Below are 24,874 nucleotides of genomic sequence, written 5' to 3'. Positions count from 1 at the left end.
ATGTTTTGGTATAAATATTTTCTGCCAGTATGAAATAAATCCTGGAATAAATTCACAGGGGATGCTCCAGCATGGAAGCAATGGCAGAGGGAAAGCTTCAGACTTGCAAAAGTGCTGGAGGAGGAGCTGGGTTCCAAAGCTGGAGAGCAAGCACTGGAAGGGACAGAAATTTCCCTTTTCAGCCACAAATTGTATTTTATCTGGGAAATAACATCAGCTCACTGTGACTGAACATGTTAAAAAGTTGAGGGCGAGACAGATGAAGTGTTGCCTCTGCTGTCCCAGAGCAGAATTCCCAGCCCTTGCTAATGGAGGAGTGATGAAGGCAGCAGGAACTCGGAGTGACCAGCACAATGGTTCTGTGCTGGGGACCATAAAACATTGAATAGATAATATCTGCTTCCTGGCCCAAACCAGCTAACTTGTTGACAAAGCTAAATCTTCAGAAATATTTGATACTATTAGGGTTTATTGTCGAAGAAAGAGTCACAGCAGCCATTCAAGCGACAAACTGGGGAGTGCCTTGTTTTAAAAAAGGCATAAGGGTTTTCATTTGCACTTGGAAATTTAAAGGGAGGAGGCAAGAACACCAGAAACAGCTTGAAACTCTTCTTGCTCTCTACGCTCTTTATGTCACTTCTGTTAGAAAATTTAAATTTTTTTTTTTTAGGAATAAATCTGTGCACCCTTTTTTGTGTGCTTCTCTAAGCTAAGGTTTTTCCCTGTTTGTTTATTTACATATTGCTTTTCCCTTCCCTCTCCTTTTCTAATTTGCTGTTGCCTTTTGGTCTCACTCTCCTTTCTTAATTTCCCTGTAGAAAAGGGCCTCACCTCACTGTCCACTAAAAGGAGTGGAGGCTCTTTTTCATAGACAGTTAAGCTCTGGGACAGCCACAGGATACTGCAGAGGTTAAAAGATTATGAGCTCAGGAAGGGCCTGGCAAATCTCATAGGAGGTTATTAAATACCACTATGCAATCTTTAGTTTGCCATTTCCTTCAGTGAGGATGCGGGGAGGGTGTTGGGACACTCACCTTATATTTAACTCTGACCTGGGCAGCCACGCCTGCCTACCAGTGTTGGATCAACTAAAGTCATCCTGATGTTCCCCAGTTTTACTGCAAGGGTCCTTTGTGATCTCCCTTCACCCTTCCCTGTGTCCTGGAGGTGACCTGTTGTGTCCTTGGCTTTGGGGAATGCACTTGGATTGGTGCTGGGCTTTGGGAGCTGCTGTTTGTGCTCCGGGTTCTGGCCCTGGGAGCGGCTGGGCAGCGCTGTGACGTGGTGTCCCTGCTGCCACAGAAACAGCCAGGGCTGCAGCCTGGCAGCTCACACACAAAGCAGTTGACAAGGTGCTGGGCATCTCCTCCCAGGCTGGGGCTGGCTCAGTGCCTCTGGATGTGCTGTGGGCCATCAGCTGCACAGGGATGGGTGGAAGAGCCCATCGCACAGGGCACTCCCACCCCTTTGGTTGGTGACAGGCTGTGGTGTCCTGGCCAGGTGAGAACCCCCCTTTTCCTATGTCATTTCAATACTTGATTACATTGCCAATACTGTAGGTGCATTGCAACTTAGGTCACCGGGCAACACTTGCACCTAATTACCAGCATCATCTTCAACCAGCATCTTCATCCCTGCCTGGGAAGAGCTCCCAGAGGAGGACGCTTGTCTGGAACCCATCACTGCTTGTCCAGGCTCACCATGAGCTGGGGAGAGTTTTCCATCCCTTGCAACCTGGTCTTTAAACAAAAGAAGGTGGATAAATGAGATTTTATAAGCAAACTGAAGGCTTGGAAGGTGTGCTGGTCTTGGGACAGCTCCGTGCCATTATCACTGTGCTGAGGAAGTTCCCTTACACTGCTGCTGGGGTGTCCTGCTCCCACTGAAGTATTTTTACAAGAGGCAGGATGGAAGCTGGTCCTTCCCATGAGACTGAGCACACTCTGAGCAAAGCCAGGTGAATGCTGTCCCCAAGGCAGCTGGCAGTAGGTGTGCTCTCAGCCTCCTGTGCTCACTTTACAGTGGAGGACCCTGGCTAGCTCTGTTCCGGGCAGCTTGGAGCAATGAGTTTGTGCATCATCAGTCATGGTAAATACTGGATTTCCAGCGAGACAGGATCCTGATTCCTCTGTATTTTTGATAAAATTAGCCACAGGGTATCACCATACATCCTTCAGTATAATCCTAAAGCAGTAGAAACATGTACTTAATCTGACTAACCACTCAGTTCCTTCAACTAAACTTTTATTTTTTTGAGTGTACCTATCAGCTTTTGTGGACAGTGGAAAAAATGGGACTGCAGGAAGTCCTCATCTCTGTGAATGTGCTGCATAGGCTGCTGATGGCCAAATTCCTCCCCATCCCTCTCTGTGGTCTGTGCTGTGCAGGGTGGGTTTGTGCTGCCTGGGCACAGACGCTGCTCACTGCAGGAGCAGGGCACCCCCAGCATTTGGGGACAAAGGGCTCAGTGCTGAGATTGCTTGGAAATAGCTGCTGCTGTTTGTAAACGAAACCTTGTTTTAATCCAGATTAATTTGTACACCCAAACAAGCCATAGGAATTTTTTTTTCTTACCTTATAACTTGGCTTTTACTGGACATGGTTGGGCAATGTCCTGACAAATCACTCGTGTGTGGGCACTCCTCCGCAGCCTGCAAGGGCGTCATGTTTATACCGTAATCTGTGACATGTCACACACGTGTTGCAACTCCTCTGAGTTTCAGTGCTAATGGAAACACCAGTATTAACTGTGGGAAGTTAGTCATGCAAACTAAACTGGACGGGGAAGCTCTCGGAAGCCGCTGTTTCGTAACTGCGTTTTGCAAGCGCTTTGCTCCGTGGTGCAGGGCAGTGCTGGGATCCTCCTGTGCGCTGGGCTCCCCTTTCCCAGTGCCAGAAAGGGCTTTGGAAGGAGCTCCAGGTAGGAGCAGTGCTGTGGCTGGTGCTCAGGCACCTTGGAGAGGGAGCTGGGTGCTGCTGTAGGACAGGGGACACCCTCAGTCCCTCACCTTATCAGGCCATCGAGTCCTGGTGCCTTCACTCAGGGAGCAAGGGGCTGTGGATTTTCTTGCTGAGAAGAGGTTTTCTAGGTGTCAGCAGAAGAGCAGGTGAAGCTGAGGGGTTTATCTGCACAGCTTCCTTAGAGAAGGAAAGAAATGCAGCTGCACAGAATAAATCTGGAAACCAGGATGTTTGAAAGTGAAAATTTTAAAAAGTAGTAAGAGTTTCTGGTGTTGTTTCTAAATCCAGGAAAAGCCCAGAAAACAATCAGATTTTCAGATGACTTTTAGACATATTTTTCAGATTCCTTTTAGAGACTGACATGAAAGAGAACTTGCAGAACCTGCATCTGAAAGCAGCTGCTCTTGGGGAACTTTATTCTGTCTTTGAGGAGACCCCTCATTTTCCAGGCCAATGTAGCCAGTGCTGTCCTGTTCATGGACCATTGTGGTCCCATCTGAAAGCAGCTCCTCCAGACAGGGTCATTTCCAGATTAAGGAGGCCAGAAAAACCATTTTCTCCATGCTGGAGCACTGAAGGAACACATGCTGTCCATGCAGAGCAGCGTTCCCTGGGGATGAGCTCTGTGCCTGTTCACTGGAGGTGTTGCAGTCTGTGATGTGAAAAAGAAACCATTCATAAATGGAGAGATTTCATAGAGTCTGTCACCCTGCCATACCCATTTGGACTATTTCCAGGCATTTACATTAATTAAAAGTGAGACAAGATTTCTGTGATGGTGTTGTGCTGGTCAGAATGGATAACTTCCCCAAACCTGCTATTTTTAGGGTATTCCTAGAGGTATGGGGCAGACTTTAAGAGAAATAGGATGTACAGATATATAGAGAAATTATGATGACTATTATATACCCCCAACCTTATCACTTCAATAGCTTTTTAAAAGTTATTTTTCATGGAGAATTTCAGAAATTTCTCCTGCATGTATTGTGCTCTTTGTAGTTCACTTGTTACAGATGACATTTTGGGGTCTCTTTCTGCACACATTGGCCAATTTTTCTAAAAGAGGTATGGGGGAAAAAAAAGATATTTTTGCTTTGAAATGTTAAATTAGTCTATTGTTGCCATGATGCTACTGTAATTTATTTTATTTATATTCCAGTTCGGTGCATTTAATAAATATTTTTAAAAAATCATGTTGGAAAAAGATAAATGATGCATGTTGAAATATGGGGAGATTTCAGGCTAACGTGGCACGTGGCTGGAGTTTCGTGAAGAGCCTGAAAACACCACCACCTTACGTCATGTTACATTCATTCTGTAAATCCCCGCAGGCACATGTTTTGCTGGCTCAAGCAGAAGAGAGATGCTGTCTGTGCTGGCCCTGCTCTCTGGCCTGGCTGGGATCTCACCCTGCTGGGCTCTCTGCAGGGCTGCTTTGCTGCTGGCTGCCCTCACCAGGCACAGGGGGATGGCTGCTCCTGGCAGCTCGGGGTGGCTGCACTGGTGGAGCTTTGTGGGATGCTGTCCTTGCCATGGCTGAGTGTGGAGTGGCTGGGCTGGAGGGATGGGGAAAACCTAATGGAAGTGAGCTGGGAGATGTAGGGGGCTTCTGAGAGATGTAGGAAAGTGGATTTGTTCAGCTAGTGACAAAAGAGAGGAAGGAATCTGTGGGTGCTGAGGAAGGGCTGGTAGGCAGCCATCCGAGTCCCAGGGTGATTCTTGATCTACAGGGAAACATCTGGAAAACATCTCTGAAGACTGCTGGTAACTGCCTTAGGAAGGCAAAGCATTTGTGAGGAGGCGGCTGGGAGGGCTGGGGCGTGGGGTTTGTTTTGTTTTGAGTTTTTGCTGTAGGCTTCCTGTGTCAACACTGCCCGAGAGCCTCCAGCTGTGTCTGCGAGTGGGGAGAGCATCTCTGCTCCTGCAGGAGGGCTGCCAAGGGAAATGAGCTAATCCCTGCACGAACAACATCAAGAAGTGGCCACACCAGCACAAACTGAAATAGCTGAGCTGCACCTTTGTCGTTGTAAAGGTCCAGATGGGCTCATCTTCTGCTGAGGGTCGCGGGAGGCAGGAGCCGCTGACGTCCTGCCCTACGCGCACGGTAAAACCTGCTCCTTCAGGCTCCCATCCTCCTCGCTGAGCCCGAGTTTTCCAATTGTCAGAGGAGCCCAGGATGCAGAGGGATGAGTCAGTGCACCCTCCTGTACAGAGATGCCACATGCTGCCCATACAGACTGAGCTGCAGCCCGGGCACAGGCTTCCCCTGCCTCTGGGCTGCATCCCCCTGGCCGGCTTGCTGGGGGTCAGTGAGAGTGCAGCTGCTGCTGGTGCTCCAGCTGTGTGTGTTTGGGTCAGCTCTCACCCAGCTCCATGTTTGGGCCAGCTCTTAGCTCTGAGCACAACGTAGGGCTCATGCAATAGAAGTGATGAGAGTCGAGGCTATTCACCTACCTTTGCCGTGGGCAGAGAACAAAAAGGGTATTTGTACAGTGAAACGGTACTGAATGTTCTACACCGCTGTTTTATTTTGTGTTTACTGAACAGAGGGCACCAAAATAATATAAATGGGAACAGTAACATATGGTTAGCACACTTCTGATTCCATTTAGTCTTTTTCTATTTTTTTTCTATTTGTAAATATTTTTGTGGTTTGTCTGTGTTTTAAAGAAAGGAGGGAAAATTCTCCTGCCTCTCTAGCCTTGTTTGAGGAAGGGGATGGCACTCTGTGGTGGTATTGCAGTAGATGGGTGAATGCTCTGCATTTTGCTTGTCACCTGACAAGCTGGTTTATATTTGGATGAGGAGAGAAAGTGAATGATTCTGAAAGCTGCATTTTCACTGGTGTGGAGGCCAGCCCGTGTGTGCTGAGTTATCAGAATTGGGTTTTAATTGTTTGCTCGTTTTCCCTGTGACTTACTAGGGCTATGGTCCTGCCATGTCAAACACATTCCTTGAAAGCAAGGTGTGTCCAAAGGAGAGGTCTTCAGAAAATTGAGACTTCCTCTGTACCAGCCAGCACAGCAGGTGTATTTTGAGGAGGAGGAAGTTTGGAACATCCCGACCCTTTGGTGTTATCATCTTGGTCTGAGCTGAACACTGCATTAGCTCATGGGTGACAGATACCATCCACATTTGAAATGCCATCCCTAAAGCTGGGGTTTTGTTCTCAGCTGAGTTGTTCTTGAGAGCAGTGAGGAAAGCTCAAGCTGGCAGAGGAGGGAGTGTGACTGACTATTCATTTGTATCTTCTGAGCACCCTGAGCAATTAAAGACAAAAGCCTTTGTTCCCTGGTGACTTCATTCTTAAGAAGCCTTTTTAATTTTAGTCTTTATTTTCAGGAAGAAATAATATGGATTTGTCATTGACAAGAAGGCTGCATCTCTCAAATGTCATGTGAAGGATCCACTCCATAATTCATGGGCTGGGGAGTGTGGGTGGCAACAGGAGGGTGCATAATGGATATGAGAAATTTCAGTTCAGTTAAACTATTGGTCTTAAAGGCAGCTTTTCTTGCCTTCATGATACTTTCTTGATTCAGATCGCCACAATTTTTTTTCCTAGCTCATCCAGATAACCAGATATTTTTAGTCTTCTTAAGTAAGAAGTTATTGGTATTGTAGCGGGTTATTGGTTATTTTTGCACATCATTTTCCCCTTTCAGTGTGGATGGGGACTTGCATAGTAATACCAGAGCAGTGCTGATTATTTTCTCTTATTTCTGCCACTGCTGCTGTAAGCCATGCATTTGTGTGTGTGGAAGTGCTGCTGTTTCTGACCCTGCTCTTTGCATGATTCTGGGAGTTCTGCCTGTTGTGTGATAAGAGGTGTATTGCTGTTGGTGAAGGTAGGACTGGAACAAGAGCAAACCTGAGGCTGCTGGGGGTCTGAATGAAGATGTGGACTATTGGTTTCCTAGTTGCTGGGAGACTCTGGTGGACTCAGCTCCTCAAAGGGGATTGCTGGGTCTGCCAGATCTCCCCAGGCACGAGGGGTCACCTCCTCAGGGCTGGCCACTGCCTCCAGCTTTGTCTGTGCTCCTGTCCCAGGCAGAGCAGATCAGCTGGCTGGCTCAGGCTGAAGGGAATTAAGGAGCACTCCTCTGATTCCCTTCTCACAGTCAAGCTGAAGGTGGTATGAGCTGACGGAGCTGTGTTAATAAGTGAGCAGCAGCAGCAGTGAAGTTATCGTGGTGATCACACAGCAAAGCCAGCCTGCAGCAGTGGAGGTGCAGCTTTATCTCAGCATTTCTTCTTCAAGGGCTTCATTTCTTGTAATGTGTGTTTGTGTGCAGCTGCAGGAGCTCCTCTGTGCTGCCTGTGCTCAAAGCCCATCAGTCGGGGAGGTGTGTGGGGCACAGCAAGACCTGATCTGGGGCTCAGCTGTGCCTCAAGAGCCTGTGAGGGAGGCAGGAGTGAGCAGATACATTAGTTGTGGAGTAATCTGTTTGCAGTGGAGCTTCCTAGTACAGCTGACAGAAGCTGTGACATTTAAGAATAAATAAACTTTACAAAGCATGGACTCAGCGATACGGAGCTTGTGGCGGAGCCGTGTCCGTGTGTACGTCTGCAGGAAGTGAGTCACGTTCTTACTAAATCGGCATTGCAAGCATTTGTGACTTTTATGACAATTCCCATTTTGGGGCTAAATCAGATCTCTTCCTTTCTCCAGGCTCTTCTCAGGCCTCAGGAATGTCTTCTGAGCCCACCTCATCCTCCTCGCAGCAGTCCCCCGCCTCTCCCCCATCACCCAGCTCCCTGCACCTGCCGGAGAGCCGCCGTCCCCGGGAGCGCTCTCCGTCGCCCATGCGGGGGTACCTGATCCCCAGCCCGCTGCCCACACGCCGCACCAGGACCTTCTCCGCGTGAGTACCGCCGTCCTGCCCTCCAGACACGGCACAGGGCTGGGCTGGGGGGCTGCTCGCAGCTGAGGATGCTCTGCTGTGGTGCTCTTCTCCAGTAAGTTCTGGGGCCTTTAGACCTTTAGTCCAAATGCCCCATAGTTTTCAGTGTTCTGTTTTAGTAAAGGGTGTTCAGAGTCTCTTGGCCCTTTTAAGACAAGAATTTTACAGGGAAGGGATAATACACCAAGATTTTTCAAAATGCAGTTCCTTGTCTGAAGCTTTGCTTCACTTCAGACATTGGCTTGTGGCTTCCAGGACCAGTTCCTGTTGGTGTTTCCTTCTCATATCCTTTTTTTTTTTGGCATGGTCTCTCTTCTCACTGCCCCTGAAGCACTGGACCAAACCTCACTGGGACCTCACTTTTAGGGTTTTTACTCCTGACACCTGTGCTAACATCATCAAGGTTACATTTTAGGGATACTCCATCACTTTGCAGAGGAAAGTGTTTCCTTGTTTCCTTTCCTTATTCAGCTTTCATATCTTCATCTTAAGATTGCTCAAATATACCTGTTAAAGAATATGCTGGTTATCAGGATCTGACACCTGATCTCTTTCTGTAAAGTTTTTTTTTCTGTAAGGTTTTCCATGAAACAAGGTAACATTTGTTGCTTTTTTTTAGTTATTTGAGGTAGTGGTCTTTCAGCAGAGCTGGCTTTCCCTGAGCTGTCCTGGGGTCCCGTGGTGCTATGCAGGCTCCTGTGAGCCCTGTCCAAAGGGAACTTCTCCCCAGTGCAGCAGCTGAGGATGGGGTGGCCAGGTTTGACCATTGCAAAGGATTCCCAGTGCCTGTGAGGGGCCTCCCAGTGAGGGGCTGACCTGAAGAAGGCAATGTGGGCTTCTTTGTTCATCTCAGAGCCTTTGAATCGGGGTACAATGTGATGCTTCTGCCACAGCCTTTTATTTCTGTCTGAGGAGGGTCTGGCAGTGCTGAATGAATGCTGTGGCAGTAAGAGCTCAGCCCCACAGCCAGCCTGTTTTGGGCCACTTACTCTGATTGGTGTGCTTTTCCCTTTGTGCTTCTTGCAGTGTTATCCAGCTCTTTTCTTCCAGAGTTATCCATGAGGATTTAAATAATAACAGTCTCACTGATGCTTCATATTATTACTTCTGAATTCAAAATGAGGCAAAAAAGAAGAGGAGCAGAAGAAAAGTCTTCTTCCAAAAGCCTTCAAATGCCCTGAACATCCTGATGGAAGTAGAGTGCTAAAAGGAACATAATTGACTTAATAATTGGGGTTGCCCTTGAAAAGCAAGTCCAAGCTAGCTTGCTTCAGTGCTGTTTTAATAATGAACTCTTTGTAAATCTTCTCAGCTGTTAATCTTAGTCTGGTTCTTACAAAAAAGAAAGAATTTGTTATTTGGCTTCCACAGTTCTTTAATCATTAATTAGTGTAGGAATCTTGCTGTATTTGTTTGCCCTGAAAACCAAAATAGCTCTGATTTTTTTTTTTTGTGTGTGTCCTCTTTAAACCAGAGGAGCTCCAGGTAAGCAGTTGAATGAAGAGATGAATGAGACAGGCAGAATGGTTTATTATTCAGTGGGATTATTTAATTTTGGTCCACTGGAAGTGGAGGGCCTCATCCCCCACAGTGCCTTATCTCTTTGAAAGATGCAACTGAACTTTAATATATTGTTTAGGACAGTGAGTGCTTTTCTGTGTAACAAACACTTGTGGAGCCAGGTGTATTGACAGCTTTATAGAACTGGAAATGTAGTGATTTAATGGAGGTTTATTTCTTTAGCACTTTCAGCTGCATTTCTTAATTGTTAGTTTGATTTAAGGAACAAAGCTGCTACCACTTTTTTTTTAATAACAATTTTATTTAGACTTCAGTAAAATTTAAACCTTTGGGACAGTGATATCCACGTTGCTGTGATGCATGTAACCAAATGGCTGCACAGTCATTGTGTTGGAAGAATTGCACCAAAATCCTCTTCTAACATGGAACCTACTGGATAATCCTGGCATGAAGGAGGTTCTGATCTAGCAATGCTCAGAGTAAATCACATAATACATCTAAACCAGTTGGTTTTCATTAATGGAATGCTTGAGTGAGTTTGAATCCCTGGAAGTTGCACTCTGGGTATTTGGTAGAGAAAGGGATTTAACCACACAGTTTTCCAAAAGGACTAGTCATTTTTTTGGGTGGCAGCAAGTCACCCTAAAGGTGGCTCTGCAAATGTGTCTGATTTTAAAGTGCAGGTCCCATGGCAGTGGAGGAGGAGTTCAGACATGAGTCTCGCTGTTATGTGCTACAGCTGGGCTTCACCCTTCTGTGAAATCTGTGGAAGCACAACACTTAGGTGCACACTGGTACTTCCAAACTCATCAAAGGCACAAGATCCTTACCTTCAGGTATCTGGAGGAAAATTTGGCACAGTGATGGAGCAGTTGAGTTCTGGGTGGCAGCTGATGCATGACAGTGCTAGCAAACATCGTCTGTGTGTCCCTGCCACAGGCTCAGGCAAAAGAAGAGCGGTGTGTGTGAGTGAGCGCAGAGCAGCGAGCAGAGCAGCGTGCTCGCTGCCGGGGAGGGCTTGGCCTGTGTGCTCTGCTGGCCACGGGAGCATCTTCAGCTCTGACCTGCCCCTTGTGCTTCCTCCTGCAGCACGGTGAGAGCATCCGAGGGACCCATCTACAAAGGGGTCTGCAAGTGCTTCTGCCGCTCCAAAGGGCACGGCTTCATCACCCCCGCCGACGGAGGGCCCGACATCTTCGTGCACATCTCGGAGTGAGTCGTGTGTGTGGCCAGGGAGGGCTGGAGCTCTGCTTCACCTTCATTACCAAACCCTTCTGATGTTTCAGACACAAGACTGGTTCAGAATCTGTCACCCTTACCCCAGCAAAGAGGGGTTATGCAGATGTTACTGGCAGCAATAGATTATGCAGTTCTTTTCCTGTAGTTTTATAAATCCGTTAAGTTAAAAACTAGAAGATGATCCTTAAATCTCTTAGAATAGGCTATGAGTTTTGCCCAGACCCAGAAACTTGCTTTGCTTCACCTGAATCAAATATTCCATGCAGTGTCTAGTTTTAATGTGAAGATTTATAACACTGAAAATTCATTACTTTTGCTTTGCACTGCTTGTACCATTATTAAACTAAAGGTTAATTGCCTTTACTGTTGAGAAAAGTCACACTTTATTACTTCCTTGAATTTATCTAGCTTAGGTTGTGAGCAGTTTACAGCTAAAGCTTTCTCTGTTAAAGGGTTCATTAGTACCTCAGCCCTTTTTGTCCTGAACACAGAGAACCACCCCCTCTGAATTTACCTTTTGATAAATTAAGCAGATAAAACTTTTTAAGTCCCTTGCTGAGAATTTTTCTCCAGTCTAAGCCAGTCTCTGCAGCATACTTAGAAAAGAGACTGAAGAATTTCAGTATAATTTTAAGACTATACACTGTACACACACTTTCAGTGTAAGGAGACAAAATCTCCTCCAGTTCTGCTGTTTCTCTTTCTGTACATCCCATAATCGCATTAGCCCTTTATCCCCAGTCTCTGCAGAGTTGCTTACCTGCTGTGACCTCAGTTTGGTGCAGTCCCAGGTCCAGCCTGGCATTCCCAGCTGTGTTTGCATTCCTGATTCCTGGATGTGGTTGACTCCTGGTTTGGTTGCAGAGCAGCACATCCCACTGGGACAGGAATCCCCAGCACACCCCGTGCCTGCTCTGCCCTCAGTGTTCATGGCTTGGCTAATCTGCAAGGTTTAATGGGCAATTTTAGTATTTGCTCCTAGTTTCAGGTGTTGACCAGTGTTGGGGCTGTCGGTCTCTGAGCGTGTGTGTTAAGGCTGCTCGATGTTTATTCTCCTGTAACTTCTTCTAGATCTATCACCAGTTTTATTTCACCTATTGTTCACAGTATTGAAACTGTACAATCCTTATTTGTTCAGAGTAGTTATCCAGTGGTAAGTCAACAAAAGCCTTACCAAACCTACTCACATTGCCCCAGCTGTCTTTCCTGGTTGGGTGTGCAGCACGTGTCCTTGGAGAAGGAGCACTTGGTTTTCCTCCAGGTTTCTGGAATGTTACTGCACTGTGGGCATTGATAACCCAAAGCTTTCTAGGGCTCATGGGTGCAAAAAGGCTCAGTGGTCTGACTTGTGTTCAACCCAAGGAAGTGTCATTTAATATCTCCTTTCTCTTTTGTCTAATGCAAATGCACTATTTCTCCTCATTTCCTGAATAACTTAAAAATAGCATTTCCTATGTCACAATTAAAAAAACTTAACTGTGAACATCTAGTCTGACCTCTACAGTTACTGATCAGCAGGGGTTTAGTTACAGCAGCCTTCTCACAGAAAAATGAATTTTCAGCCTTCTAATGAATTCCTTTTAAAGAACTGTCTATTTTCAGTCTTGTTTTTTTTTTTTTCCCCTGTACATTTTCTCTTCCAATTAGTTCAGTAAAATTTTCTTCAGTTATATGAAATTAATATTTTTAAAAACCTGGAGATTACTTTTTGATTGGGATTGCTGTTTTGTTTGTCTGCACAAAACGTGAACTGCTGTTTCAGGTTCCTATCCTATGGCCCAGCACATCTTTCTGTCTTGGCCCAAACCCAGGACTTGATTCTGGGTGCACAAGGTGTTCCTGCCCTCAGTTCCCCTCCAGTCAGTAGAAACTCCAGTGATGTTTTTCTGTTCTGTTTAAGGCTCCCATATGTCTCCTGTGCTGCAGTCCCGAATGACACGACAGAAATAGCCGTGTGTGCTGTGATTTGTGCGCTCTGTGCGAGGCCCCAGTGACAGGAGTCCCTCTCGTGGGCGGTGCTGTTGGTGTATTGATCCCATCTGCTCTCAGGCTGCTGTGACTGGGAGCCATCGATAAGCTGCATTTGAGTAACCGTGCCCCCAGTGTGTGTGCTGCCCTCCCCTTCCCACCACCCACTGCCTCCATCCTAAAGCACCCCTGAACGAGTCACCAAAGGCTGGAGAGCTTTATGGCCAGCCACCCTTCCTGAGGTGTTTTCAGCGTGTTTGTTCTGCTGATGCAGGAGGTTCTCTGCTCCGCCAGCCTCACCCACCCTTGTGTGGGGAAGCTGGAGCAGGTGAGGGCTGAGAGGGGCAGAGCTGCTCTGTGGGCAGGGGGATCCCTTCAGCCTGAGCCAGCTCCCAGCCCAGTGCCCACCCACGGGACAGCCCAGCTCCTGCTCTCAGCCAGGTCATTTCAATCCAGAGCTGCCAGCAGGAGAGGCTCCATGTGCTGTGCACAGTGCTCTGCCAGCCCTGCAGCACAGCAGCAGGGGGAGGCTGGAGGGGATCTCCTGTGCCCTGCACTGCTGGGAGGCACCTGTGCCTTTCTGGCAGAGGCTTTGCCCAACCCAGCTTGGTGATTCCTGAGCTGAGGGTCCACTGCCTCCCTGGGCAATCTCTTCCTGCCACCAACAGGCCTGGTTCTGAGCCCTTCTAACTGAGCTGGCTTTCAGTATGGACCTTCACTGCTCCTCCCTTCTCCACAGCATGCAAACCATGCCCTTCTGCCTGTAGAAACTGTATTCAAAGACTCTTTTCCTTCTTTCAGAAACATCTTAGCAAGGTTAGGTCATTTTAGACCTAATTAGATTTTGTAGGACCAAAGTGTTCTGTGGATTTACAGCCTCTCTAGGTCAATTCTGCTCTCTTGAAGTCAACAGCAGTTTTTCTATTGTACCAAGAATGGGCCACTGTTTTAAATGTTTCACATGTAGGTACTGTCTTAGAGCTTCAGTTCAAAAATAGCTGATGTTTCTGCCTCAACCTGTTAGTGAAAAGTGCTATTATTGAAGTACCGAAGGTTTCAGCACATTGTGTTCTTTAATTATTTGGAGTATATACGAGTTGTTGGAAACAGCTTTTAGTGCTGGAGGTTGATGGTATCACTGTCTTAATTCTGATGCAAGGCAACAGTAGAAGGACAAATTAGTAATGCCTTTCATTTCAGTTTATTTCACAGTGAATTTGATAGATTGTTCTTTATTAACTGGAATTGCTTTTTGTGGCAGTGTTCTGTAACCAGGCCTGTGGCTCAGGGGACTCCAGTGACCCTGGTTTGCACACTGTGAATTTTGTGTTTATCAAGTGATTCTTTCCACCTATTTATTCAGTTAAATCTGGATGTGAGAGAGGTCTTAGTCTGTTCACTCTCTCAGTGTGGTATAGGCATCTACTCGGGAAGTGAAAGCAGATTGTTTCTCCTGAATTCCTCCCAAAAGCTGGGATTTCAGGAACTTGGATAAAATGGTTATGCCAGTTTGGATTTGCCAAGATAGACTGTTCCTCTGTGTTCATCACTAAGCTGTGATGATTAGTGAAGGTTTTAAGCACTGGAACCAGCTGCCTGTCTTTTAGATTAATATGATTTTCAACATAAATATTTAATTTGAAGAATTAAATAGTTTTCTTCCCTAAGCTTTGAGGAGCTGTGAGGTTACAAGTTAGTGAAAACATCTTCCATAAGATGGGATGCCCGTTTCCTGTAAATTTCTTTATTTTTTTGTAAGATACTAACAACACTTAGGATGGCATTTCCTTTCTATAAGTGAGCATTAGCCCAAAGATAAAGTCAAATGTATCATTCAAAACTTCACTTGGTGTCTGCAAAATTTTCTGTGTATCTCTGCATGATTGAGGACATGTAGTCACATTTTGGGAGTGGAACTTGCAACAAAGCTGTTTTATTGTGTTGGACTTGTGAGATATGGGTAGAAATACATGATCACAGAATTGTTAGGGTTGGAAGGAACCTCTAGAGATCATCCAGTCCAACAGCCCTGCCAAGGCAGGGTCACCTACAGCAGGTTAAATAGGAGCACATCCAGGTGGGTTTGGAATGTCTCCAGAGAGGGAGAGTTCACCCCCTCCCTGGGCAGTTCCAGTCACCTTCAACATAAAGAATTTCTTCCCCATGATGAGGTGGAACTTGTTGTGCTTTAGTTCATGGCCATTGCTCCTTGTTCTGTTGCTGGGCACCACTGAAAAGAGTCTGGCACCATCCTCTTGGCATCTACCCTTGAGATAATTAAATCTAATGAGATCCCTTCTCAGTCTTCTCCAAACTAAATGGGCCCAGCTCCTGCAGTTTCTCCTCACAGGAGATGCTGCAGACCCTTCACCATCTTTGTGGCCTCTGCTGGGCCCTCTCTGGTAGCTCTTGGTCGTTCTTGTCCTGAGGATGCAGAGCTGGACCCAGCCCTGCAGATGTGCCTCTGAGGGCTGAGCAGAGGGCAGGTTCACCTCCCTGACCCGCTGGCCACACTCTTCCCGTGCATCCCAGGCTCCCACTGGCCCCCAGGACACACTGCTGCCTCATGGTCACTTGTCACCCAGCAGTAGCCCGAGGTTTTTCTCTGCTCTCCAGGGGTCAGCCCCAGCCCGTTCAGGGTTATCCCTCCCCAGCTGCAGCAGCCTGCACTGGCCCTTGCTGAGGCTCTGGGGGCTGCTCTCTGCCCAGCTCTCCAGCCTGACAGGTCTGCCTGCATGGCAGCACAGCTTTTGGAAGGTGCTTTTTGTCTGCCTGGCTTTGTTTTAATGAGTGGCTCTGAAGGCTGCAGAGATGATTTGTTTTGGTGTTTGATAACACTTGTGTGGAGCCACTTCTCCTTTTTAACCGATTGGGTACAAGTGAGTCCTGCTTCCTTTGCTTACTGCAGACAGTTCTCAACTAGGTATAAATAGTTGTGCTAAGGAAATGTCACGGCTCTTTGGTGTGATGAGGTTTTGTTTTTCTCAGATTCATACTTCACCCCTCTCTAGAACAAACACAAAATGTGCTAACTGTAGTGAATATGAACCTCTAGCTGGCAAGCATGGAGGCAGAGGAGCTGCTGAGATAGTAATTCCAGATAACATCTCTAGAAAGCAAGAAACAAAGGAAAATTCATGTGCATGGAGTGAAATTTTTAAAAAGCCCATTATTGCACTTTTAACAGCGACATGTACTGTTAATGCTTTCATTTCCAGCAGCCTGTAAGATGATCTACTGTCACCAAATTGATGGTGGTGTTACAGCATCAGTGTGAGAGCTTTATCCTGCTGTAGTTCACCTCCTTGTGTTCCACCCTAGGAGCAAGCCAGCTCTCACAGACACTCCTGGTGTGGCTGTCACTGGCACAGTGGCTCTGGTGGGCTGCCTGCAGTGCTGGCTGTACAGACAGCATTCCCATCAGCTTCCCTTCCCAGCTGGGTGCTGAGGGATGGGATGGGAGGTGGGGAACCTGCAGCGGCAGATCAAGTCTTGTGCATTAGAGCACTGCACCCTGCCTTCTGCTTCCCCAGTGCATTTGGGAGTGGGCACACGATGGAGACTGGTTTGTGCTCCAGGCTTTTGCATTTATCTGGGCTTTGGCCTGAAGCTGTGTACCTGCAAGGGCAAGGCAAGGAGGTGGCTCACCAGAGAGCAGTGACGGATGAATGACCACCCTCTTGGCTTTTTTTAAAGATTTTATTTTGCAAAAGCAGCATATATAATGAAAGAGGAAAAAACGTGCAGTGCTTGTGGGTTTTCTGCAGTTTGCCAGCACTTGGCTCTGAGGGGGAAAATGCTGCATTGCAGAGAGGCCTTCAGGCTGTCCTTCAGGCTGGATTCCTGACCCTGTGGGTAATGATGGCTCTGGAATTGATGCTGTGCTTCCCCTGGGTCCCTGACACACAGCACCTCTGGGTCCCCAGGGAGATCCTGAGCTTCACTTGTGCACTGTGGTGTGATCTCGGGTTATGTCTCCAGTGTCTGTAACTCAGCAGTGCTGAACACTTGAGGGCTCTGGCTGGGCTCCAGGTGGGGATGGTCCCATTCTGCTGCTGCATTCCAGCTGCTGGCTGTGCTGGAGATGTTCTGGCAGCTGCATCTTCCTGCAGGAAGAACCCAGCTGTGTCCCTGCTGCACCCAGGAGCTGGCTCTGAGTTATTTGTGTCCATGGAGAGATCATCTTTTCATGCTCCTTCCTTTCCTCTGATTTTCTGCCAGACCACTGTTTGGTGCAAGCATTAATGCCACTTCACCTGGCTTCTCTGTGGTGTTGTTCCTCTGGCAGAGTGGAAATTGGGTTGGAAATTTCCTGATAATTCTAAGTGATCTGAGACCTGAATCTGAGCTGAGACAACAAACTTCTCTGGCCTCTGGCTTTTCTGTGAACTACCAGCAAAACAGTTTTTTCAGACTGCAACCAGCTGCTCTGGTTTCTGATTGCCTTCAAAACACGGGATGACTTGCTGCTTTGGACAGCAAACATCCTTCCTGATGTGCTCCTTTCTAATGCTTTGCAGGGTGAAGTGTCTGAAATAAGTAGATTATCTGGGGCAGGAAGGAGAGGCAGCAGAATTCCAGATCTTTATTGAGAGGGGTTTGCAGCAGAATTCTGGATCTTTCTTGAGAAGGGTTTGGAAATGAATGGAACACGGATAATCCTTTTCCTAAGGGTTCTCCAACCACCCCCCTCCAGTTGGCTGAGAAAACTCACTTTGCAGTGGTGCATGCAGGAGAGTCAGGTTGCTGTGGTCATTATTGCAGCCAGGTCTTCCCAGAATTTTCCCCTAAATGATAAAACTGCCATGGGTCAGAGCCAAGGCTGGCACTCCATCAGCCAGGCTGTGGGCACTGCAGACAGTGGAGGGTGGGGGCTCTTTGTACTCACTGGGCACAGGAGGTGACTGCCCTGGGCTTTGCTTTCCAGATCCACAGTTGGTGGGATTGTGATGGCATCCAGGCTGGGTGCTTGCAGGATCAGGTGTCTTCTCTCTCTTTGACTCAGCCCACGTAGGCATCCTTGGAAAGCCCTCTCCTGCTCTTCCTCATGGGGTGTGCTGTGCTGCCTGGGCTTCAGTCAGCTGCTGGAAGTAGACCTGGAGCCATCACTGTCCCTGAATGGGGATTCAAACACCATGAGCCAATGGAGAACTGGGCAAGGGGATGGTGCATCCACGGGACTGGGAGAGAAGTGCAGCTCCGGGGAAGTTTTCACTGCAACAGCACAGGGCCCAGGGCAATCCTGGAGAGAGCTTGGGTATTAACTGCTGGGATTCTTCAGTGCCTGAGCCTCTTTACACTTGTCTGTGACTGGGGAGAGGCAGCTCTGCTCCTGCCAGCCAGCTCCATGAGGTCACTGCTGGCTTTGCTGGTGGGTGCTGGGGCTGTTGGCTTGCACAGGAATTGCATGGGAGGGCATTTGGGATTAGTAACTCACAATGGTTCTTTCTTCTGTTGTATCTTGCTGTCAGGTTTCTTGAGACAAATGTTGAGGTGTTAAATGAACTTTAAGAAGCCCATGAGTAATAGAGCCCAGTGACCCATGGAAGTGCTCCATGGTGTCATCCATGGCAGGCCTGGTGACCAGCAAGGCTCAGAATTCACTGGAAACTCTCATTCCAAAATGTTTCCACGTGACTTTGGCTTTGTCCCAAGAGGTTTAAGTAGAGCCCTGGAATATGAATAGCAGCTGTGAGAAGAAAGAGCTAGAACATTCCTTATTTAGGTAATTTCCTAATAACCTCCCAGTTCCCTAAAAATAGTGCAGGATAAAATGCTCCACCATACCAGACTGGCGCTGAGCTGGGAAATGGGAGTTGCTGGGTAATCTAAAACTCACTCTATTGTGTCTCTCTCTGACATCAGGGAAGCATTTCCTGTTTTTAGCTTGAATTTGAAGTTGTTGAAGTGTCTTAAGATTCCTGGGTATGTAGATATTCATTATTTTGAACTGAAAGTGCACTCCAATATTTCAAATAACAGTGGAAACCTCCACGTTCCTCTAGATCAACATTGAATATATATGTGGGGTGAAAGTAAAAAATACAGCTCTAAAATTATTTAATCAATATGTAACATCAAAAAAGACCATGTTTAACTTCCTTTATCAAATTTTCCAGGTACCTTACATTGTTTACAGAGTGTCTGTTTTAGGCTGAATCTGTTCCAAGAGCTCTGTTTACTCTCTCTGATCTTTTCCAGTTCGGTTCCTGCCCAGTGCTTAAGGCAATTGCTTCCTGCTGGAGGAGGACCTTCCCCCTGTGGAGGCTCTGCCTCCAGTGCCACCATCTCCTCACCTCTCCAGTGCCATCATATTGTTCTTTCTGGATGCCACCAGAAGCGCTGCACAGTCTGGATTTGTTTCTGCTTCCAAGCCTCACATGTAGTGACAGCAGGGCTGCAGTCAGTCTGTGCCTGTCCCAGCAGCAGCTTTTGGTGGCAAACACTGCCCAGGGAAGGCTGTTCACTCACAGGTCTAGTCAGGCTGCAGAGCAGGACCTTTGTCCCCTTGCTTTTCGTGTGCTCTGGGGGCAGTGAGCTAATGATCTCATATTTGTTTGGCACCGGGAATAACTAGTGATCACAGATCTGCAGGAGACAAAAGAATGTCTGATCTGTGGGAGGAAAGTTTAAAGGCCAAAAGCAGAAAATGGAGATGTTTGTGTGACCACACCCCTTGTACACAGCAGTGCTTGGTGGGGTAGGGTCACCTCAACAAATGAGGAAAGAGAACAAAGTAGGGATCAGATGAAGCCATGCTGGGGTTGAATGAGGTTTTATCACAAGCTCCAGTCAGCTTGGATAAGTAATGAAACCAAGAAAGGATCTGATGCTGTCAGCATAATGCTCAGCCCTGCAAGAAATGCTCTCTAGCAGAGAAAAGTGCACCTTTCTGGGTATTGCTTAGGGCTCTGCAGGTTCTGGGGATAATCTCATCTGTTCAATAGAAGGAACATGAGTATTTAACCTCATGATTCAGCATAAGAAATGTGGGTCAACAAATATTTTAGTTTTTTTTCTTTTTCTTTGGCAGACCAAGGGCTACATAGGCAGTGCCCCAAACAGTGACCTCCCAAGGGCTGAGGGATGTGGTGGCTTTCAGTGACAGCTGAGTGTGTCCTGCAGTCTGGGCCTTTGCTTCTCCTCTCCCTGGCTGCAGTGTGCTCTACACTGATCATGTTCTGTGTGTACTGATCCATTTGCTCTTATTTCTTGGAAAACCAGAATCACTTTGTTACCTGTGTACCCTGCAACACACATCTTGCCAGAACCTGTCCAGCTACATGTTCATATTTCAATTTTAAACAAAATGTATCCTAACAAAACACACATCTTTTATAATGCTCAAGCTGTACTTCTTCCTCACTTGATTTTGAATATTCAAGCGACACCTAATTTATCTCCATTTTTCAGGTGCTTAAAGCTTTTTTGTATTGGTGCTTCAGGAGACTGAAAATCCACTTTCCTTTTGCTTTAGCCACATTTACCTACTTCTGCAGATTTCAAATGTTTATTTTACTAACTGTGGCTTATCCTGTTTTACAGGAGGTTTTAAAAAACATGTGAGGTTCCTGTTTGCTAAAAAAAAAAAAAAATAGATGTTTCAGCCAAACCTGAGATCCCTTCCTGGGCAGGGCATCCGTTTGGTTTGGTGGCTGTGCAGTGGTGATGTGTTCCTGCTCCCTGCCGGGGCCTGGGGCTCTGCACTGGGTGCCTGCAGCACCAAGGGGAGATGCTGCTTTCATTTTTAGTGGGATTAACTCTATAGCAACTTTTTAATTTTTTTTATTTTTTTATTTTTAAATTTTTTTAAATTTTTAATTTTTTTTATTTTTTTTATATTTTTGTTTTTGCAACAAAGGATCAAGGTTCCTCAAGATTCAAGAGATTTAAGTAGTAAAGGTGATGTCATTTTTCTTTTTATATGCCATTCCTATTTTTACTTGTTGTTTGACCCTTTCAACCCTTTCCTGTGTCTCTTCTCAGGACTGTATGTCCCCTCATCAGGTTCCAGTACATCCTTGCTGCAAATCTGCTGTTGCAGAGTCAGGGTAAACTTCTGGGTCTTTGGTGGGAAATTCCTTTGGCACTAGGAAAGGTAAATTCATTTCTGCTCCTGGAAGGACAGCAAGGGTTGGCTGTGCAATCCCTTCACACCTGAAAGGATCTTAAACCTCTTGGAACTGGGGGAAGTGGGGCATAAACAGAGGCAGTAAGTGGAGAGGACAGGCACAACAAAGGTCAGATGTGGGAGCTCGAAGGGAGCCTGTCCAGTGTGATTCAGGGCTGGCTGACAGGATGGGCTGGAGACTTTGGAAGCAAATAAAGGTCATTTGGATCAGCCTGCGTGGGTTGGAAAGGGCTGTCAGGTCTGATGAAGGGGGCTTTAACTTGATTTTTCTGTAAATATTTCTTCTGCCTTCAATTTACTCCCATTTTCCCAGGCCCTGCTCTGAAGGGTGCAGCTTAGGACATGCCCCCCTGAGTCTGATTGCCCAGTCACAGGCAGCTCTGGAGTAGAGGTATTTCCAGGGAAATAAAGTTTGAAGGACATACATTTCAGGCCACAGGCCTTGGGAATGCCTTTAACTCCTCATAGCAGGTTTTAGATTAATATTTAGATACAGGAGCATTTTCAATATCATGTTGATACAATCAGTTAGCAAACAATGACTTTTCTTTTGAATTTCCCGTGGGAGAAGTCTTGATTTAGGGGTCATTTTTAGCTTCCCTTATACACATCTGGTCACCCTGTGCTGTCCCTGGGTTTGGGCTGCTCCTGCTTCCCCACAGCCTGGCACCAGCTCCCTGAGCAGCACTTGCAGGGCAGGAGTCAGACAGGAGCCCCAGAGGGGGAAGGGTTGGGGAGAGGCAGTGCTGGAGATGAAGCTGGAGAAGTTTTGCAGAACTGTGAGAAGCAAACTCTGATGAGGGGTTAGGACTGGCAGTAGGGGCCAGTGTATTTACCTCCTATCAGTCCTGCCAGCCTTTCCTGCCATAGAAAAGCCATGAGAATAATGGGTCACAAAATGAGAGTGGATATAAAGGGCACTGCTAAAATCTGAGATCCCTGCTATAAGCAGAAACATGGGGTAAATTCCTGGGTGGGGTGAGCATGCTCCCAGAGTAGGCAAATACCAAATTCAGTGGTGCACTACAAACTTCTGACCTAGACCACTTTTTTTTTCTTTCCTGGACCCAAATCTTACCTCCAGTGTAACAGCAGGAGTTCACAAGCAAGTCACACCAATTAGGCATCCAGCAGAATTTGTTATTAGTGTTGATCTGTTCCCAAATACAGATACTGCTGAGAAACACAGAACCTCCAGTGAGAAATGTAGAGCCTAGGCTGCTGTCAGGGCAGGGGAAGCTGAACATGGGCTTGTGTTGGTTTATTTAAAGAATGGCAGTGCAGGAGGGAGGAATCTCTGCCAGTGCTCACTGGCACATGCTGGGATTTTTATTACAAAGCTCAAACAGAGGGTTGGAGCTGAGGAGGGCTGCTTGCAGCTCTCTGTTTCATCAGCACCTTGTTCTGAAGGGAGAGCCCTTTCTTCAGGCATCTCCCACTGGTTCCAAACACGGCCTCATGTGCAGCAGCAGATGCACAGTGCAGGTCTGCCAGCATCCCTGGGCACCACTCTGGGAAAGGCCAGCCAGGAGCCTCCTGGAAATCTCCCTGAGGGCTGGGTGAGTGTTTCTGCAGGCTGACACATCAGGATAGCAGAACTCTCTTTTCTCACAGCAAGTAATTTTGAAATACTTGATACCATATCTCACTCTGGCTCTTTTTTTATTTTGTACCACAAACTGTGTTATGGTGGAGTAACCTAAGGGTAAAATCTTGCCATTACATGGTACAATTCTTTTTAAGAAAAAAGGAAAAAAACCACAAACTGAAACCTCAAAAGCTTAAGTGAGAAGGGGGGGAAAAATGACCAAAAAGATCAACTTTCTTTAGTTTAAAACCCATATCCCCAAAGTCAGTGGCAGCCCTGCCCTCTAGTGCTGTTGCAAGTGAGGTGTTGGTGCACAGTTCTCAGTCCAGGCCTGGGCTCACCTGAGTATTCTTTAAGGCAAATTAGAGTGGGGATTTTTGTGGGGTTCTTTGGGTTTTATTTTGTACTTCCTGTTGGTTAATTTTTTAGGGTGATGGTGCTGTTTATAGTATTTTCATAGGATTTCACTGCAAGACAACCAAAATCAACCTCATACTTTGACGGATGACAGGCTCTATAAAATCCCTGTGAAGCACTTTGAGCATGTAAAATAACAATTATGATAAAAATTTCAGTGAGTTGCAGAGGAGAAGGGGTGTTTATGTGATTCATGACTAACTGGAGCTTTCCTCCCCAGCATTGAAGGCGAGTACGTTCCCGTGGCAGGCGACGAGGTCACCTACAAGATGTGCACCATCCCTCCCAAGAACGAGAAGCTGCAGGCAGTGGAGGTGGTGATCACTCACCTGGCCCCTGGCACCAAGCACGAGACGTGGTCGGGGCACGTCATCAGCTCCTGAGGTGTCCCCTGGAACGTGGCTGTTGGGCTCTGCTCAACAACTGGCTGCAGGACCTGGCTGAAGAATATTGTGTGTGAGGAAATACTGCATTGTCAATAAAACAGGCCAAAATTACCGTTTTTTACAGCTGGCCTGATTTAAAAAAAAAAAAAAAAAAAAAAAAAAAAGGCAATTCAGAAGCTAATGAAAAAAATCTAGCATAATGTGTTTACAAGAAATGTATCTAAAGAGACCTAGTTTGTGTGCTTGGTGGAGGAGGGGAGGTTTGGGTTTTCTTTTGTCTTGTGAACCGATTCCAGGAAATGCCCAGGGGAGGGGGGGAGAGGTTTCAAGGAGAGCTCTTCTAGTGCAGATGGTCAAGCACAACTCTGAGTCCTGTGTTCCCTTGGGCTGCTCTTCTAGGGCTGCAGGACCTTTATTTCTGATAACAGTGCCTGAATGCCCTGGCCTGACAGACAGAGGTGTTCATTGCTGATTTGTTTTCCTCATGGAAGGAAGTTCACAAACAGAGCAGCTGCCACAGGGTGGAAAATCTCCGGCAGGTGATTGTGCTCCAGTGCCCATCAGGTGCACCACCACAAATGGTGGGGCTGCACAGGTGTGGAAACTGTGTTGTACTGGTAAAGCTGGGGTTGTTTGTGAATTTACTTAGGTGCCTTGATGGTTGATTAGCAACAGATTTTATAGGCCAGTATTAAAAAAAAACAAACAAAAAAACAAACAAAACAATCCATCCCAAATTTGAATTTGCTTCAAGGTAAGTGGTAGAATACTGTAGAGCTGTAGTGGATACTTCATAGCCTCTGACTGTGTCTGAATTTTGACAAGGCTGAAGATTTGCCTTCTAGACTGCATCCAGCTGGCTGCCATGGTGTGCCACTGGGCAGGCAGGACCCTGCACTGCTGCACAGCAGGTGTGTGCTGCCCATCTGCTGTGTATTAAATACTGTGTGAGTTACTCAACAGGCTCAGCTGTCTTGAAGTAGATTCTGCATCTGTTTCCCTGGCAAACTTGCTTGGTAGGATGTGATAGGGCCGCCCTTCCCCAGACTCTTCATGCTGTTGTAGTGCTGCTGCTAAATTGGTTTTGTTCCTGTTTGCCTTCCACATATTTTTTTTTTTTTTTCAAATGAAGCATTTTTCTCTGTTATGTTTCTAACAGTGGATTTTTATTGACTTTGCAAATAAAAGAAAAAAAAAAAAGGCACAACTCTTGTTAGTTGTATAGAACAGTGTAGCTTCAGTTGTGTATTTGGAGCTTCACCAAGAGGTGCTTGCTGTCAGGACCTGTCCTGAGCCTTTCACAGCAGCTGGTCTGTTCCCAGGTGTGATGTGGTGACAGCACAGGGGTGTGGGGTCAGGAACTGCTGTGCTGGCTTGTTTCCCTTAGCTGTACCTGTGTTACACCATGGTGTCGTGGGGTTTGGGTTTGGTTTTGTTTTTTATGACCCATAAGCCTTGGTAGCGGTGGGTTTATCACTGTGCAGCTTGTTGGAGTATCAGCCCCTGCTTTCTTTACAATAAATGAAACCATTTCAGTGCTTTAATGTGTTTCCAGTCTGCTCCCTGGGTAGCTGGTGCTGAAGAGGATCAGCTTTGAGGGAGTGCAGGTGCCTGCACACGGACCCCTGGCTGGTGACATTTAGAAGTTTAAGGAAATATTTTCACATCCACTGACTGCAGTTACCAGAGTAAGGCCAGGACACGTCAGAGGAGGCTCCCAAGACAGAGCAGCCAGAAATGTTGTGTATGGGGCTGAAAA

At 46.7% G+C, this 24,874-nt stretch overlaps 1 protein-coding gene across 3 annotated transcripts in view; it reads left to right on the top strand.

Moving 5' to 3' along the window:
• CARHSP1 (calcium regulated heat stable protein 1) overlaps positions 1–24,659 on the top strand; it is a 34,901-nt gene extending 10,242 nt beyond the window's left edge. For 2 of the 3 annotated variants that reach the window (XM_088064005.1, XM_005522878.3), the window contains exons 2-4: positions 7,634–7,826; positions 10,476–10,598; positions 22,950–24,659. In XM_088064005.1, the coding sequence (XP_087920131.1) occupies positions 7,654–7,826; positions 10,476–10,598; positions 22,950–23,112 (459 nt within the window). In that variant the 5' untranslated portion in view covers positions 7,634–7,653 and the 3' untranslated portion in view covers positions 23,113–24,659. Of the gene's footprint in view, positions 1–7,263; positions 7,538–7,633; positions 7,827–10,475; positions 10,599–22,949 lie in introns of those variants that run through there. The other variant, XM_014252479.2, reaches the window with a different exon arrangement.
• Positions 24,660–24,874: the final 215 nt, after the last annotated feature.

Source organism: Pseudopodoces humilis, chromosome 18 (genome assembly GCF_049639895.1).
Source record: "Pseudopodoces humilis isolate 2021_Gansu_Grassland_sample_001 chromosome 18, ASM4963989v1, whole genome shotgun sequence".
NCBI classification, from domain to species: Eukaryota; Metazoa; Chordata; class Aves; order Passeriformes; family Paridae; genus Pseudopodoces; species Pseudopodoces humilis.
This window is presented reverse-complemented; position numbering and strand designations above follow the sequence as displayed.